Here is a 19,700-nt window from a genome sequence, read left to right as displayed (position 1 = left end):
CTAGTGGACAAAGGAGCTCATTATTGTCATATCCCGACACATCTGGGACAGTAACTGCCCATAAGCAGGTTTCAGTTCTTTAAAAAGAGTGATGTCTTCAAATAAAATATATTTTGGGTTGTTTTACTCTCTAGTTGGGATCTATTTAGCTTGTCTGTACTGAGGTGGAAAAATAATGCTTCCTGGTATTATTCCCTGTATGCTTCTACAAAATTGGAATGTTTTTAGGAGTATTTTGCTCAGTCTCATAAATAAAGATCTCAGCAGGATCAAACTGATTCTTCCCATATTCTAAATTTTTAACAATAATTTTGAAGAGTCATTTTTGTGGATTCATTCCACTATAAAATGGCAAAAAGTATTTGAAGTGTTTGGGGTTTTATAGAACTAGTTGACATTGTCCATTGTGAAAAATTTATAGTTTTCATAAATATTAAAAATACCCAAAGTTTTCCTGCTGGCAGTGAAAGCTGTTCCAATAGCAACCAATTGATTTTTAAAAAGCTCTTCCAAGAATAATGCTCTCACTAGATTTTTTTTAAAAAAATAGAGCTTGACTCCCTTATTCTCCATGGTAAGTATGCTACAATGCAGTGATGCAGGGGACTCATGTCAATGTTTTACAATTGTGTTGGAAGGTTGAAATGGCCAAAGGGCAGGTAACTGTATTCATTCACTGAGGCATTTCACAAATTATTGTGGCCTTGTTTTTTTTATGTTCCACAGTCTTTTAAATGAATCATACATGGGCACTTAAGGATAATTGGTTAAAACCTAGCAGGAAAAATGCATGCATTATTTCTCCTCCTGAAGCAAAAAGGTGTTTCTTCTCAGCAGTTCCTTACACATGGGGGAAATTTTCTTACATGGGACAAGCAATTAAGGTCACTCTATAGGTTCCTGATAGTGGGCACTTGGGTGTCAAAACAAGTTTAGACTTTCTGAAGTGGTTCCAGGTTCTGCTTCAAACTTCCAAAGGTAACAGCTGTTAAGAGCACCTAGAATTTTTGAAAACAAATCAAAAAGCAGCATTAATATCTAGAATATCTAATGTGTCTTACTTAGATCCTGCTTCTAGAATGAGAATATAAAGAATTCGCATGTATTTTCTGTAGTGTTAAATTGTAAAATTATTTCTAGTAATTTGTGTAAAATGGATTGCTCTGTCAGCAATGCTGACACAGCTCATTTAAATAATTTGGTGAGATGGCATAAGAATAATGTAGGAAAAAATTTCTTCCTGTGCAAGCTTCCTCTCCCTCATTCTGCTATATCTTCATTTTTCCTAATGATTTTTGGCAGAAGAGGAAGGCAAGTGATTGTGGTAATTTTGCATTGCTCTTCATTGTGGAAGTGTGTCCTCAACCTTGTCTTAGTTTCCTGCCCTACCTTCAAAGGAGAAACACATCTTTTAGCTAACATTTGAGAGTACAAAATGGAAAAATTGAAAATACACAGAGGAAATACTGCTTTTTCAGGGGGGATTGTATTGTTTTAGCATGTACAAAAATGCTCTACTACATTTAAAGAGGATATATAGATTTAAATTACTTTTGTGTGCTTAACAGAGATATCCAAAAGTGAATATAACATTATCATAAGATGTGGTGATTAACATTAAATTTGGATAGAAGAATGTTGGATTCTTATAATGATAGAAAAAAGGTTAATATTTTAAAGTGAGGCTAAAGGTTGACAGGAGAAAAATTGAGTTAGTTTGCAAAAAAGAAATTTGTTTCTTTAAGTGAAAATTGGGGTCAAGAGGCCAGCACTCTCTGCTTCAACATGAATGAAATAAATTAAATAATACCACCATAAAGCAGCAGTGTATAAGCTAATGATTAAATGGTACATGGTGGTTTTGAGAAAGATGCTGTCTATAAGAAAAATATCTGTAGGAATGCTCTTTCAAATCAGTGGGCTTGTTTTGTTTATTTCTTTCCATTGTTTTAAAATAGAACATATATTTTTTTTTCAGTTGGATGGTTTAAAATTTATGTAATACCTTTAATTATTAACAAAGGTGGTACACTGATTTTCAGAAAAAAAATTACATTTTTAAGCATTTCATTCTGTCTAGCAGAAATTTCTGACATTTCATATGGATGTGCTTTTCTGTAGCACTTCATGACCCAGCTGGTGTGAGAGATTAGATGATATTTCACCATCTTAAATCAACAGGAGTTGACTGTGTTACTTTGGTCCCTGTATAGGTGAATAAAGATAAGGTATAACATCAATCTGTTAACTAGTCATATACCAAAATATACCAAATAAAGAAGATAGGAAATCAATCAGTCTCATTTCCCTTCATGTTAATCTATGCCTTTGACAGGCAGATCTGTGCTGCTAGTTTACTATCATCATGTCCAGAATGGCTTACCATTCTTTCTCTAATAATAGGGATAGTTTTCTTCAGTCTCTTTAACTAATTAATAAAAATAAAATTAAACAAACAAATAAAAAAAAAACCCACAGAAAAACCAAACAAACAAATAAACAAAAAAAGACAAAAAACCCCCTGAACATGTTTTTTATTTCCTGCTCTCTGAAGGATTTTTGCAGTCTAGGTAGCTATGTATCAAAATAGTAACAGTTTTCCTGGCATTACTTGCTTTTACTGTCATACTTTTCAGTCACACTTTTAAGATGGATAGGAGATTGTAGGTTCAATTTTATTTGCATTTATACCTATGTTCCTTGCAGAAGTGCATTAATATCTGGACTGGTCACAAGAGATATTTCCATTTGTGTGTATGCAGCAACCTTCTTCTATTTGACTTTTTTCTCTTAAGTCTGCTGATTGATTATGAATAATGGTCAGCTCTTCTATGTATCCTCCTGCAAGAGTTTGCAGATTGATTCCCTGATGGGGTGCTTTAGGCTTTGCTAGAAGGCTGAGAATCACCACTTCTCCCTGGCATTGTCAGTGGCATCTGAATCTGGCATCAACTTTTTTTTTGTTGTTGTTGTTTTTATCAGCTTTAGCTGTAGCCTTTAAATTGTGAAAGAGATGATTCCTTTATTTTTATTTTTCTTTTCCCAGGAAAGATGATGCATAGCTGAATACCTAGTACCTAAAAATGGAAAAAGAAATCTTATTAGTACTCAGGTTAAAAAAAAAGTTAATGAATCCTACTGGTTTGGCCATCTCATTCATAGAGAGACATGAGGGTGTCTGTGCCTTTAGTCAGCATATATTTGGCAGCTGAATCTAGATATTACCCTTCTGTCTGGGGTCATAGTTTGTCTTAAAAGAGTTATGTATGAATTTTCTCTAAATTGTAGCAGAGGGTCATGAATTAGTGTCTAAATGTAGGCTTGACAAGATTATTATAGTCTGTATTTCATGCCAGAAACAAAGATGAATAGAGATAGCAAGCTTTTAAACAGACTTTCTGACATCTATAATGTCAGCAGAGAGTGAATGAATGGCAGGATGTAATAACAAATCTTCATTTTTTATTATTTTATAGGGATTAAATGGACCTCTGCTCATTCATAATTTCTTCTTAAAATAATTACTAAGTACTACATGAATCACTCAATTTCCATCCCAGTTCACTTTGAAATAATGCAAATTGTTTGCTAAAATGTACATACACTAAGATACATACACCAAAATGTAAACATACTATGATTTTCATTTTGGACTAAATAAGATACATGCAGTTAATGCTTTGCATTTTCATTTTAGCTGGATGTTTGTTTTTGAAGTAGATTTGTGTCTAGGTCTAATAATTTGTTTTAATGCCTTTTGGAGGAACTACTTTTTCAAGTTATTTAAATAATAATTTTCATCCTCTCTTTCTATGGATTTACTGATCATTAGATTTCTCCAGCAGAGATCTATGTTAGCAATTTTTGATTATTAAATTTCTGGAGCGGAAATCTGTGTTGGCAATTTTTGAATGAGAAAGACAGGATGCCTACCAGTACATTACTGCCTGTTCATTATAGCCCTTTTGAAGATATATCTTCAAGGTTTTTCTTTTTGTTTATTCACAGACTGTGTGCAAATAGGGATGAACTAACTATGTTGAGGCCAAGGGCTGTAATACTTTTGTATAAATTGTTATTCTTATTTATGAATATTCATCCCCATTTCAGGAGTATAAACAGTCTTACCATTTGTACTTTGTCAGTTTTTGCCCAAATGAGAATAGAAACTGTAGAGTAGTGGCTATGAAGAGATACAATGCTCCATGAGCCCAGTTGTTTTGATATAATAAAAACAAAAACCATAATTCACAAATTTTCATAAATATAGCTCCGCCAATGGTTGCAGATAGATATAGATTTATGTCTGTATGCATAGTGGAAAACAGTGTATATCCTTAGCAATAAATGTAGCAAAAACGTATCCAGGTGCTGCAAAAACCATCTTGTTTTTACTTTTTTTTGTAACTGCTGGCATTAATGTCTGTATTGATCTTATTTGTGTTAGAAGAAAGACAGGAACAACTCCACTAAAGGAAACAAGCGAGCAGTGCTAGCAGCTTTAAAAAGTGTTCCCTGTGTCTACTCCCCTTCCCCGAGCCAAAAAAGGTTTGTAATTGAAACAAAAAGCATTGTTTCGATCCTTTTTTTTTAATATTATTTTTTCTTTTTTTTAAAAAAAAAAAAAAATCCCCCTTTTTTCTTTTTCCTTGAGCCCTTCCTGTCAGGCTGCAAGCGTGAAAGTTATTTTCTGGTGGCGTGATTAGATTGGGGCTGAACTCTCCAGCTGGCAGGCCTGTCTGTGACTGGCGGCGGCCTGTCCCCAGTGCTTGTCATCTCCTGACATGCCTGACAGGATGGGGACAGCAGCCCCAGACAGGTTCATTAGATGGTGTTTTCTACAGCTGGGCTAAAAATATCAAAAAAGAAAATAAATAAATAAACTGGGGAAGAAAAAAAAAAAAAATAAAAAAGCCATGCTTTGTCAAGGCCCAAGCTGTGGGGGCCTTTCTTGTTGGTTTAAACCAAGGCCTTGTTTTGACAAATTCTGATCTGTGCGGTTTTTAGATTTTCTGACACATTTTTGTTTTCTTCCCCTTTGGCCTGCGCTCTTTGCACTCTGCCTTGTTGCTGCTTCAAAATCCTAACGCTGCCTTCCCGGGAGAGCTGGGAGAATGCTTGTGGAGGGCTTGGAAGAAAAATAGAGCACTACAGCGAAACAGCAATAAGTGTTCATTTCCATGGTGATCAGCCCAATGGCACAAAAAACAACCTTGGGACTCTCAATAAGCCAATTACAAGAAAGGTTAAGGGGTTTATAGTGCCAGAAACATGCCATCTACATGAGAAAATAGTATCATTACCAGCAATCTATGCTGTTAAATACATTGCTGTCTGGTGCTGCCAGAAACATAAGCTGTTTATGTTATTTTGGGAGTTTTGGAAGCTGCTAGAGTTTTCCAAAGGTATTGTCAGGCTTTGGTGCAGTACATCAAAAATCTGCATGGTTAGATTATAAAACAGTTAAAACCAGTAATAAAATGATTTGAAAGCGTTACACATATTGGATACCACAGTGTTACACCAGATGGGTTCAGACTATGAATTTCCTACAGATTTCTATCAGATTTTCACTTTAGATTTTTATCATAAAGACAAAGGGTTTGTACATCATGTATAATTAAAGAGTCTTCTATAAAGTTTTTGAATTTAAAAAGATAATGCCTTATTTTTTTTTCTGCTATTACAAAATGCAATTTGATGCCTTTAATTTATGAACTGGTGACTGTAGATTGACTCCAGGGTTATCTGCCCTTTTTCTTAGGGTGTGTCATTTAATTCTGGATATTTTAGGTAGCTACAACATGCTGGAATGTAAAACACTACTAGCTACTGGGGGGAAAAAAAGAAAAATATTTACTATTTTGCTTACTTTGCCCCTCTCCTTAGGAGTGAGGAGAGTATTACAGCCTTTTATGTTTTCTGCATTTAGCTGCTTGCAGTGTGAGCAGTGCGGCTGCAAACCAAGCCCTTCATTCACAGAAATCCTACCACTTACCTTTCCTTTGTATTGTTACTTACTGCTGCTTTAGTTCATGGTCTCTATGACAACTGTTTAAATTGGGATGGGCAACTGTCATCTGGAGTATTACTGAAAGAAAAGTGTTAGTGAGCACACAGTTCCATAGATAGAGAATTTCAATATAATCCAATTTTAATTGAGCTCCAGAGACTTTGATGTGCTGCCGAAGGTTGGGAGAGAGCTATTCCAGGGAGAAATTAAAGCAGCCCGGCAAGGCTTCACTACTTCAGACTGTCACCATTTTAAATAAGCATTAGCATCAGACTTAACCTTCCCCTATGAAAGATCTCACTTTTTTCCCCCTAGGTTTTTTGTTTTTTTTTTTTCTTCAGTATGTATAAAGGCAAAGACACTTTCATCTTTTTATATACATTTCTATATTCCCTTGATTAAGTTTGAAAAGCATGTACTGGACCTGAGATACATCTGAGGCTGTCTATTGGACCTTGTATTACAGTTCATAGAAAGAAGTCAAAGCAGAGTGGGGATTATTTTGCAACAGTCAAATGGCATGTGTTGGATTTTCTAAGACTCCTCTCTAAAAGTACTCTCTAAGAGTAACCCATCATTATATTACAAAGTTGAGTGGGGACTTATTTTAGCTTGGTTTCATCATTAATTCCCTTTCATGTAAATAAATATAATATTTCACTGTAGATTCTCTGAGAAAATGAGGGTCCTTCTATAGCTAGCTATGTGTCCACCGTCTGGGTTTTTTTTATTTTATTGTGGTTGTACAATTTGTTTCATGCATAACAGGCAAAAATAGTCATCTAACAGTTAGAATAATAATATTCAAAATTTGTTTTTACACAGTCTTGGGATTAGAAGGTGATTGTAAACTTCTGAACTGTTGGATTAAAATGATTGCTTCATTTAGTGAAACTGTTACAATCCTTCTGTACCATTTTCTTTTTCTCTTACAAATGTGTATACAGAAAAAACTCTAAAAAGAAGGAACTTCATAATAATACGGTAAAACTGAGGATCATTGTGTATTTCCCAATATATTAATTTATATTGGACAGCATTTAATGTTCAAGAGATAAGACACTTTTCTACATGACTAATTTTCCTAGCTTTGAATTCACCCTCCCCCACACTCTTTATATCTGACTTCCTTGCCTTTCAGTGAAAGTGAAGCAAATTTGTAAGATGCTGAGCTCACTTTCTGGACAATCTCAGTACTCTCAGCTTCTACTTCAAGCAGTGGCATTTGGAACACTCAGCTGCAAGGAAAAGATGCATCTTGGGAAATTGAGTCTATTAAAAATAGATTGTTGCATAGGGTGCTTGTATGCTTTAAAAGAAATGTGATATACATCAAATCCAGATTTAATGGCAGTAGAAATAGAACCAATCACAGTGTAGGCAGTGATCTGTTTATGCAAGTTGATAGGGTTTATTTTCTTCTAAAGCAATTAGCATGTTCCCCATAAACAAAAAATAAAAAAACCAAACAAAGCAAACAAACAAACAAACACAAAAGGTAAGAATCTAATTTAATAGGAGAATTTGAATAGTTAGCTGTTGTAATCAATTTTTAAAAATGGAAATATCTAGTCTCTTTCTAAAGCTTGAGTTGAATCCCATTTTATTATTTTTTAATTAAATAAAAGTTAAGAAGCAATTAATTGAGGCTACATGAGAGAACCCTTTTTGACTGTGATTGGTGCACTTTTTCATAGTTGCATAGTACCCAGAAGTCCATAAAATTTAAATACCTTCTGTGTCGGAGCAGCCTGTAGTGGATAAAAACTGAGGCACATTCCCACGAAGTACCTCTACATGCTGACAGGTGTTGCAGTAATTTCATACTGGGAACCTGGAATTAACCACAGGAAAGCCTGTGAGTATGCCCAAATTTATGACATGCAGGTTTGCATTCCAGTTGGCTAGAAATCCAAAGAGGAGGGAACTGTATATCAAAAGTGCTTTGTGCAGACTCTGGAAGACTAAATGTGTTCCTCAGAATCCATTTTTAGTAGCCAGCTGAGTATATATTCTTAATATTCTTCCTAGTTTTCATTAGGATTTTTTTGAGTAGGATTAGAGCCTCCAAAATATTTTAATTATCTATAAATTTGACATTTAAATTGTTGAAATTAAAGAAGTTGATGGCTAAATATGGGAAAGGAGACCTAAAATATACAGAATGCACATAGGAAGTAAAAGTGTAAATCTGGTTCCATTCACTGAAAGAAATATGAGAATCATTTATGGAGTTCATATACACAGCTTACATTTGATACATGTCAATATTTGTAGTTTTTATATTTTGTGTGGAGTTATTTACCAGAGCCTAGTTTTGTTATCTGATAAAAATATATTCTCTAAAACAACCATAGAATACATAAATACTTTTCCTGTAATATTAAAGAAAAAGTATAAAGTGTAAACTAATTAAATTATTATTGAGTATAACAGCAGGCAGTTTGCAAACACTCTGAGTTAAAATTCTCAGAAGAAACTTTTCTATTCTTTCTTTACACAGATGTATAATATTAGATAAAATTCCGTATGTAATACTGAAAAGTACAGCAGAATTTTGGTTGCTATTGGAGCTGTGGATTAGGTTTTTCCCAGTGCTATAATTTCTCGACTTCTCCAGCAGTGCAACACAAACTCATCTTAAGCACTTTTTAAGGGGATAGATAAAGTTTGCAATATATTATGGTATTGCAATATATCATGAAGACAAAGATATGATGTATGGTGTATGCTGATGCATATATATATATATATATATATATATATGCATGTTCACAATTACTCACAGGCTGTGTAATTGTATTTTGGTAGCCTTACAAGTTGACATAACATAGAGTAGCCCTGAGTAGCCCTACTCTAAATTCAGACTCCAAGGAAGCTGATTTCCAGGCGTCACTGGTGCTCCATACCCAACACTTCATGGCACAGCTGAGTGTCTGGGTGCAATCCTGTGCCATGTGCTCCCAGCTGGAGCAGGGAGGTTAGACCAGACAACCTACTATGGTCCCTTCCAATCTGACTGATTCTGTGATTCTTTGAGCTGTGGAATTTTGAATTTCTTGAGGATTTTGCTTGACTGTTACAAACTGTATTGAAGAAATTTTGGGGGTGGTGAGAACGTTGTAGATGTACAATGCATATCACTGAATAAACAAATCTGTTTCTTTTTGCATATAAAATTAATTTTAAATCTATTGCTAAAATCTCAGGAGTACAATGTCCTCTGCTTATATTCCTAAATATTGGAATTGATGAAACAGCATTTGTATATGAAGTAGAAAACAAAATATTACCGGCTTTTGATCAATCTTATATAGGAAAAGATATTAGGAACATAAAAAAAAGCCTGGTAATAGAAAAAATTGTATTCTATTGACTTTTATGGATCTTAAATCATGTGCATTCTGCACTGAATAAATCAGATGCAGAACTGTTTAAATACAAGATGCTTTCATGAATCTCCTGTATGACATTAAGTTCACATCTATAAAAAGAGGGACATACAATGTCTTTCTACCTTCATTTGGTAAGAAACGGGTAATGTTGAACAAAACCCAAAATCTACACTTTTCCTAAGACCAGTTCTAATGCCTTCAGTTATAATGTTAAGATTTTGAGATTTTATGGTACATTTGAGTATTTATGATTTTTTTTTTTTTTTATTGCATTGCACTTTTGAATAGATATATTCAAGTTCTGGAAAAAAAACAACAAAACAAAACTAAGAATTTTATGATGGTCTTATTCTTGGGAAAGAATATGTCACATGTTTAGGGATACCATACATTCCTTATTCCTCAAACTATTCCTATGGCTTTTTTTCTTCTGCTTCAACTTTTCTCATATAAAACTCTAACAAATTTTGTGAAATCCACCAATAAGGCAAGTTTAATAAAGCTCCATTTTTTTGTCAAAGAACTATTTATTGAATAAGTATTCTACTTTGGTTTCAACTTACTAGCATTTCTTAACACTGTGTTCTCCCTGAGTTTGTAAATATTAAAAGTCCATTCTTTCTGTACTTTCGCTGAGGAGAATGGACCATTTGAGAGAAAAAGAAGCACTCCATTTTTATTCCTTAAAATAAAAGTCTGGTTTTGCTCAGATAGTATCAATTTTATGTCTTTTTTGGCATGCCCACTGAACTGTAATTTGTGCGGTTCTAATTGAATTAATTTGATTTCATTTCACTGTTAGGGCAGAACTGCTCAGAGCAATTTGAGTCTGAGATCACCACTCCCCAGTTTGGATTGATCTTCGACCACAAAATGCAGAGTGAGAATGGAAACATAGTTCTGTTAACATTTCTCACTAGATTTGAGTCTGACATCCCATTGTTGCCAAAGTCAACAAAAAATTATTTTAAACCTTGTGAGGTAACTGACACAATCTGCTTCAATCCTGTGGCTACGAGAACTAATTGTGCTATCTTGCCCCATTATTTGTTTCCTCAAACTCTGTGTTTCGAGTTGGGCTCTAATATGGCACTAGAATATATTTGCCTTCTGCTTCTCCACATGTGCTGTTGCCCCAGCCAGCCCTATCAGCTTTATATGTGGTTTTAAAATCCTTAAATCAGTGGAGCCTCTGTTTAAAAATATAATTTCTGAATATGCATGAAAGTAGAGTCTAAAAAAGGCCTCTGCCTACCTTTCCTAAGGTGATAATGTCTAAATCTTCTACCTCTTCCTGATGCTGTTCTTCCCAAGAATGTCAGTCTATTGCTGACATTTCAGGAGTTGCCTAATTTGACAATCTGTTTTCATGTTGCATAGAAACTGTGCAAAAGCACAGAGACCAAAATTAATGATAAAATAATTGTTATTCAGAATTTTGTTTACACTTCTCCTTCTATTTAAAACTGTGCACTGGTGTTTCACAAATGCAGTGTTAGAAATGGTCCATTTAGAAAATATAAGATATTGGACTGGGGTTTGGTTTTTTACTCTAATTACTTTGCTGCAACTACTTCTCAAAAAATCCCAATATCCTTTCCATTCCTTGCCTAAAACACAAAATCATAACACGCAAAACCGTTTTGCTTATGTAAAGAGGAAAATGGCCTTCAAGTGGACCAACTTCAAATAATTTTTCAAATGACTGCAAATGAATGTGGGAATAAGAGCATCTGTTGCTTTAAGCTGAGTGGGCATTGTTTTAATGGATAACGAAGCGGGTATGCTGACCAGAGAAATCAAATTTAGAAAAGGTTTGGATGAACAGAACCTCATGTTTCAAGACAAGGGGCCTCTTGAAAGCTTAAAAAAACATTGGAAGTAGAAGTACAAGCTGAGAATATTTGGCAAGGAAATAAAGTCCAAAACCACAAAAATAATATCTGCATTTTTTAGATCCCTGAAGAGGAGGAGAAAAATGAAACAGGAGTGCCAATATTTATTTTTAAAAAAAAAGTTCTAAAAAAGATTTTTAAAACTGATGTGAATTGAGAAATTATAATGGCACATAATACTCAGCACATCCTGCACAGCATTACAAAACAAAACATTACAAAAGCTACTTGGAGGAAAGCTTTTAAGGCTTATAAATAAACGTTTTACACAGAAACATGTTATAAAGAAGGGGAAAAGAGACCTTAATCTAGAGAGAAAGTGAGAACGTTTTACTGGACCAAAACGTGCAAAGAAAAGATGATTACAATATTTTGATGAGATTTTGAAAGTATTTAATATGATTATGGGAATTGAAGCCAAGAAGTTGTTCTTAAAGTCGCCTAAATGTATAAAAAAGTAGTAAGTCAGTGGAACACTAGGACTTGAATTGTCCTTTCTGCCTATTTACATTCTCTGTTTCCCATTTTAGAAAAAGGAAAAAGGCGTTTCATTATTTGAACTTATCCAATTTTGAATTTTCTTAATAAAGTTATTTTTACTCTTGTCTATCATGACATGATAGATATGTTGTAGTGTATACTTATTTTTTCTGCTAAATCTAAAAGTTGATCATACTCTGTACTTCATCAAACAGTTTGGAATTATAAAATGCTTACTCAATATGTTATTTCATGAACCCTGGGAGTGGGATTCCATGCCATAAAGGTCTGTCATCTCAGTCTTGGAGTACATGAAGCAATCCTGCAGTCTGCCATGCACCTATAGTGAACTCTGTGCTGTCAGATTGTTCTGAAGAAACTTTGCTCTATGTTCATAGGAGCCATTTGTCTTAACCCATGAGGGCCTTTATTAAGAATTTCACTTGCAGCAGATTGCAGTGCTAGACAGCTCTTGAAAAAGGGGAAATCAAAATCCCTGACAGGACAGAATGATTTTCAGTAATCAATTTCCTGCATTTCTAACTTCTAAAAGCATATAGTGATCCCAAACTAATTTCTAAATGCCTATTTATTACCTGGGCCAGGTGCATAACCACACTTCTGTGGCTGGCTGTAGATGGCACTCTGATGAAATAACCAAACACTGTGATTTATTTTTGTGAAGTCCTCCATGTTTTGCCCACCATGGAGAGTGTTCAGTGAAGGGCAGAACGGCTTGTAAAAGCACTAGAGAGTATTTCTTGTGGGAAACAGCTGAGGGAGCTGGGGGTGTTTAGCCTGGAGAAAAGGACACTCGAGGGGACCTCACCACTCTCTACAACTCCCTGAAAGGTGGGCCAGGCTTTTCTACCACGCCTACAGTGAGAGGACCAGCCTTAAACTGAGACAAGGGAAATTCAGGTTAGATATTGGGAAAGCTTTTTTCGTGTTTTTTTTCACCATTCATCAAACAAACCCACAAAAAGACCTACAAATATATTACGTGTTAATGGTACATGAATTTTGTGCTAGCCGTAAACAAAGCTCAAGAAATGTTGCAAGTATCAATCGACACTTTCATTGAGAAATCAAGTAGAATTAAAATATCCTGAATTAGAAATGTGGTTTCAAAAGACAAATTATGAACTTCCACTGGAAACAGTAGATTCAATTCATATACTTAGTCATTAATGAATCAACCCAAAGAGCTATTTTAAAAAAAGGAAATATGTAAAATTCTTTGCAACAGACAGCAAAAGTGATCATTCTTATGGAAAAGTTAGTGACTGAGATAGATAGGATTTTACAGACTGTTTTCCTTGATATCTTCACAGCATCTGATTTTGTGATTACTTCAATTCCAGAAAAAATAATAAAAAAAAGGGCCAGAATATCCTTTTGCATGCTGTGTCTGGTGCTATGAGATACCAAAAAATTGTATAAAGCAGCAAAAATATGCCACAATACTTAAGTGTTCCTTCTGTGGAGATAATCTGCCAGGCATTCAAGTAAAATGGACATTAGTATTCCTGGTCTTCTGGTTAGTGCAAAATTCCAGCTGTTAATTAACAATTCATTATCAATAATCGAACACTGAAGAATGTTTATGATAAAAATTGCATTGATTCTTAATTGAAAAGAAAAAAAAAACTTGATTAAATAAAATTTAAATAATGGAGCCTTCATATCTGATCCAAGTAGGAAAGCACATTGGTAATGGCTCTGCTTCACTTCTCTAGATCTTTCCATCTTCATCCCATGCTGCCTTATTAACCTCAGCTAAATAGGTGTCACCAAGAGATGTTTTTCCATATTACAGAATCCTGAGTTTTAGAGACTTCTCATTCCCTTGTTAGCTGAGAGCTTCATCTTGTGGCAATGAATTCTAGCAAATTGGTATCTTTAAAACATACACATATTCCTAAGTGAAAATGTTTTACAAGGAGAAATGAATTTTAAACCAAACAGCTGCAGCTGATATTAAAATTGAAAAGTGTGCTTAGTTCAAATGTAGATATTGGCTGGTTGTTTTTGTTTTAATAAAACCAGATTATCTGAGATGCATTTAGAATTCTGGGCTTAGTCAAGATTTTTCAACTATTAAAACATGCCTAGGCAGGAAGCCTTCACAAATGTTTTTAGGACAAAAACTCATAAAACTACCAAAATAAGGAGTACTGACTTTAAGTATAAACAATAAAGTGTTGGAACACATGGAAATTTTGCCTTCAGATAACATAGTCACATAATTTCAGTGTATTAGAATAGTGAAATGGTTATTCCCATGCTTTTATGAATAATGAAATATACAATACATACAATCTGTAAAATATGTAAAATAACCAGGACTTCATTCATTTCCTATGAGAAAGTGAAATGCTAAAAATCATTCTGGAAGAAAAAAAATACAAAAATGTGTATGAGCCTTTTAAAGAGCTCAAATTCAGAAAAATAAAATTGCTCTGATTTGGCTGTTATAATAGCAGTAAGAAAGAATGCCACAATGTGAGTAATATCTGCTGTAAATTGTAGATATCTAATAATGAGAGGTCTGATGCATCACATGAAAATGGTGTAAGATGAATGTTATGGAGGATGGCAAAAATAGGTAGTATATCTTGGACAGGAAAATGTTACAACAGAAATACTGAAATAATTCAGATGATTTGATAATGGAATGATAATCTGATATTTGTAGGACTAATAGACAGTTAAGAAGAGTGCAATTGAGTACATTAATTGAATTACAGACTCCTTTCTTTCCTCTGATTTCCTATTCAATTCTACTGTTTTACTGGACCACTATCATATGTCATTCATTTCATAGTGGGTTAAATGTACCTCTGTGTAGTTGCAATTGCTTTATACTTTGTTAATAAAGAGGAGGAAGTAAAAGGCAATCAGTGTATGATTAGTATGCAATGTGCTTTTAGTGTTGATCTATAATAACCAAGCTGTGGTATATATCACATCATAAATGTATTATTGTGAATCCTCTGATATGTTAATATATAGAATATAGTTAATAGTAAACATTTCTCTTTACAAAAAAATTAATCAGAAGCATTTTTGATACAAAAAGTGGTTTTCTGAAGCATGATGCTTTTTCAAAGAGCTAATTCTTTGGCGAATTTGCTGGCTGCTGTAGATCTGGTTACAGCTATATACATTTCAAACTCCTCCCTCTGAGAGACTGTTCTCATATTTTTGCTTTTTAAATGTGAGTTCTTTCCTCAGAATTTCTTCTCTTTAATTTAAAAACCTGTGTATTTGCAAAAATTCTGTATCAGGTAGCAGCAGAATACATTTAAAGAAGGAGAGTACTTTAATCTTCACAGTCATTGTTCTTATCCACCTGAATTTCACATACATGATACCAGCAGTATCCTAGCATCTTATCTCAATGAAAGAAAATCAAGGAAAATTTGGTTTATTTAGCTTATCAAAGAGAAGGCTAAACGGTAAGTGGACCCAGTCTGTAATTACCAACACAAGAAGAAGTTACCTGATACTAGAAAGCTCAGCAACAAAAAGTGTCACAAGATCTATCAGAGTTCAAAGTAAAAATAAGGTGGAGATTTTTAATCATTGCAAGAATTTAGCCTTTGAGGTGACGTTCCACAGCTGACCTGTGACTGAATGGAGGGAGCACATCGTCTCTTGCATGTGTCTGGGTGACCTCCAAAGAATCAAGCTCCTTCCCTTCTTCCAATCTGTGTTTAACTGGTGTGGAAAGCTGAGGTGAATGAAACGGTGTCATCAGCCACGATGTTGGTCTGAGAGTTCTGTCTCATCTGAACAGTACAGGAGGAATACTGTGTTCCTCTGACTGGTTTTATCAAGGATTGAACTAACATTTGAATGCTTTTCCATGTGCTGAAGCACTTTTGTGTTGTTGCTGTTATTACCATCCTCTCTGAAATAGACTCATCATGGTTATGAGAAAAAGGTTGTACACCAAGTGCAGACTTAAATTAGCTTTTTCGTATATGGATACGTGTTGCTAACTTGAAGCCGCATCAGTGAAAGGATTGAAGAAATACAATTTCCATTTCCTCAAGCATGAAGGATAACTGACAGCAGCAGCATATGGTCTCCCTAACATTTTCCTGTTCAGAAGCTGGGGGAGGTCATGATTATGGAAAGTAAAGACCTCAGAATTGTGAGTAAAGCGCTGCGAGCTGGTGTACGACAGTTTCTGTGTACCTTATGGAGAACAGAGAAACTCAGTCTCTTCAGTCTGAAATGTTCTTCTTGCATTCCCTTTTGGGAAGGTGTTCATTGTATTTCTTCCATGGAGGCTGCAGTTCTCTCAGAGGCTGTGGCTTAGGTAAAGGCACAGTCTACAGAGCCTGGGAAATGTAGATGGGTGTGGTGCGGATCCCCATCCCAAACAACTGACTCCTCTTAGGAATGCCGTGGCAGAGCTCACCTGAGCAGAGGTGCAGGGCTGAAAGGAGCCCTGAAGGGCTGAAAAGGATTGGGAAACAATCCTTCTACAGTGCATGATACAGATGAGACAAGTTAATAAAAATGTCATCTAATTAAATTGTGTCTTTTTTGTCTATTTTTTGAACATCTGGAACACCGAAAGAAAAGTGGCAAAGATTATTTGATATTAATATCTAGTCTTATATTAATACACTCAGTTGAAAAAATTTAAATCAATGAAAGCAAAGTAACTGGAAAAGCAGTGCTAATTTTTAACTATTTTATTTTAAAATATTTTCACATTAATTTAAAATGCAAAATTAAAATCGTTAAATTTTGTCCATGGTTTGGGGTATTTGATGTATCTAACTTCAGAAAAATTATTATGGTGACATACTGGCTTTGTGAATTTTTCTACTTATTAATGGAATGGGAGGGCTTGCAATTTATGACCCTGAAGTGGATGTGAATAGAAATTTATATTATTTTGGCTGTACTTTGCACAAGGCAGCCTCAGAAGTAAATCTGGTGTCGATAGATATCAGATAGATAACTGACAACTGTGTCATGCACACTGTTGGATGAAGATACAACTAAGCATAATTGCAAGTGTGTCTGTTTCCCTGTGCTTGTTTGTAGAGCTTGGGGTTTTGGTGTTCTTGAGGAAATTAATTTGATGTGACACATGAGAAATAGATCTTAGGAGTATCAGGTTACAGTAATTACTGATATTCCTCTAACACCAGGTACTCCTTTTCTTACATTTCTTAAAAACATTCAAGTACATTTTAAGTCGCTGTTTTTAAGTGTTAAAGAGACATGAATAACTTAATTGATAGGTAAAATTTCCTCTGTTCTTATACAATATTTTGTTGAAAAAGTCCTGCTAATATCTGTCACCTTGACTTTCTTTATAGGTTCTTGCCTACACCGAAGGCCTTCATGGAAAATGGATGTTCAGCGAGATTCGAGCTGTTTTTTCAAGACGTTATCTTCTCCAGAACACAGCTTTGGAAGTGTTTATGGCAAACAGAAGTAGGTCATAGTTTATATTTGTTGCATTAAATTGTGCTAGTGGTTATTTTGTATTTTATTTTTTCATCTTAAAACTCTGTTCTTCCTTTGATAAAGTGCTTATCGAATGTCTCTTCTATTATGCCTACTCTTGTATGTATCCAGTGCAAATTTTATTAAAATTAATCACATAAATCAATCTCACTGCTTTCTATGCAGCAGTGAGATTTATTTACTGAACCAGATCATTGCAATGGGTAAATTCTTCAAATGTTGCACAGGAATTTGCTTTTTCTATTGTCTCACCCTTCTTCTCAATTGTCTGTAAATATTTTATGATCCTAAGGTCACCCTAGGACACATATAAAAGGATATCTTATTTTCTAATTATAAAATGAATTACAGTTAACAAGTACCAGGGCAATAAATGAATCCACTTAGTTTTCTGTATGTGCTGCTCTGAATCACAGTTCACTGGCTGGTGAGGTGTATAAATGGTCTTTTACCCTCAGGAGCTCTGATGTAAGTTTTGATTTCAGCTGGAGAGGAAATTAAACAATTCCTTCTTCCTGGGTGTTTTCAGGGGCTAGTTAGAAGAGCAAATGCCATGCCAACTACTGAGCAGCTTCTCAGCCTGATAAGAGAGTTTGTGGGTTAATAGTAAGGCATTGTTCCTCTGAAGTAAACAACACTCAGGTCTTCTGCAAAATGGAAGATTTAATGCTAAAATGTTAACCAGCTTATTATACATAGGTGTGAAGAATGTCAGGAATTTCTGTTGTACCTTGGATCCCCAGGAGGATAAAAGTGGAACCGACTTCTCTCCCCAGATAAAAACCTGAGCATTTTAAAAATATATGCAGGTGAAGAAACAGATTTCTGCAAATGTTTTACTGGTACATATTTTCCTTTCTTCATTTAGCTTCTGTTATGTTTAATTTTCCTGACCAAGCAACAGTGAAAAAAGTTGTGTACAGCTTACCACGTGTTGGAGTAGGAACCAGCTATGGTTTGCCACAAGCCAGGTAATTTAATTAACATAGTTTTTATATTTTGTGTTTATTATATTATACAGTTGATGTATTTTTAAATGTCAGTGCTAAAACATTATTCATGTCAAGAAACTAGGTTTTCTATTTTTTAAGGTTAGTATGAGAAACATTACCCTTTACTTACTGTATGGCCTGTTAGTATATGGAATAGAAGTAAAAGTATTGTAAATTAGACAGTTAGATTTTTTTTTCTTTTCAGTTAAAGGAAATAGACGTCTTCTGGTGCAAATACTCATACCTTATCTCTTCAAAATCTGGTTTCCAGTCAGGTTTTATAAATGTATAATCAAATGTTCATCCTTGCTGTGATTATTATGCAGGATGTGAAACTGAACTCGACTAGATCTGTGTTTGATGAATGCAAATTATTTTATCTATATGAATGTGTGGTATTTTACTTCATTTCTTATCAGTGTAGTGGCTATTTTGCAATTTTCAATTTTTTTCCATTTGTTAGTATAATACATTCTTCTTCTTTCCTTTACAAAATTTAGGATCACATATATTTTTGAAACAACTAGGTTGATTTTTAGAGATTTTCAGATACTATGGTCAACTGCACTTTTTTATTTCCTCATCAACACCAACATCAAATCAGCCTATGGCCAATAATAAGGCTGGAAATTGTCAGATCCTATATTATAAAAGCATTCCTATTAGATAGGATATTATAGGAATAGGTGAGCTGATCTTCATGTGTACTTCATTGTCTTGGAGGGGGGGATATTTTTTGTTGGTTTTTGTGGTTCAGGATTAACTTCTGGTGAAATTGAGACAAAAAATAAAGAAATGTAAGGGAGTGAGGAAACAGCATGATATTAAAAAAAGATGGTGCTTTGGGCTCAGGCCCCCATGTGTCTTGATTTGGCCAAATTGCCAGTGTCTTAATTATCAGTGTAGTGTCTGGGATGTGTCTTTCTTTAAGTCATTTCCTACAGACTAAAACTTCAAATTGTCCTTATTTTATCCCAGCACAAAATGTGGAAATACTCTGAAGTGTCAAAATTTGTAGAATTGGAGAACTTTTTCATTCCCAGATGAACATCATTCCCTGACATGAGCCCAAGAGTCTCATGATACCTACGGCTTGATCTCCTGAATGTGCTGAAGTTTGTAGGCAAACTGCCAAATTTCTCAAGTTTTCATTGAGATCAAGGCAAAGTTGGGGCATTTATTTAGAAGGTGCATCTTGTTAATATTTGCATTCTTCCATATACTAAAGTTAAATGAAATGCTGTCTCTAAATGGAAAGTAATAGTATTCTTTTCTGAAATAGAAATGGCCACATGTTTTAGCACAAACAAAATGCAAATTTCTCAATCAGAATTTCATATTTACAGTGACATTTTTTACTTTTGAAATTCATATCCTTTGTGCATTATTCAGTGAATAATTGTCTGAAAAAGTTTGTTGATATATA

General features: G+C 34.5%; 1 protein-coding gene across 9 annotated transcripts in view; it reads left to right on the top strand.

Moving 5' to 3' along the window:
- The window catches only part of NBEA (neurobeachin), a 457,700-nt gene that overhangs the window by 341,865 nt on the left and 96,135 nt on the right, over positions 1 to 19,700 (top strand). For all 9 annotated transcript variants that reach the window (XM_033515238.1, XM_019006696.2, XM_015628205.3 and 6 more), the window contains 2 exons: positions 17,132 to 17,249; positions 18,151 to 18,253. In XM_033515238.1, the coding sequence (XP_033371129.1) occupies positions 17,132 to 17,249; positions 18,151 to 18,253 (221 nt within the window). The remainder of the gene's footprint in view (positions 1 to 17,131; positions 17,250 to 18,150; positions 18,254 to 19,700) is intronic.

Source organism: Parus major, chromosome 1 (assembly GCF_001522545.3).
Source record: "Parus major isolate Abel chromosome 1, Parus_major1.1, whole genome shotgun sequence".
Lineage (NCBI taxonomy): Eukaryota > Metazoa > Chordata > Aves > Passeriformes > Paridae > Parus > Parus major.
Note: the sequence above shows the minus strand (reverse complement) of the source record. Positions and strands in the feature narration are given on the sequence as shown.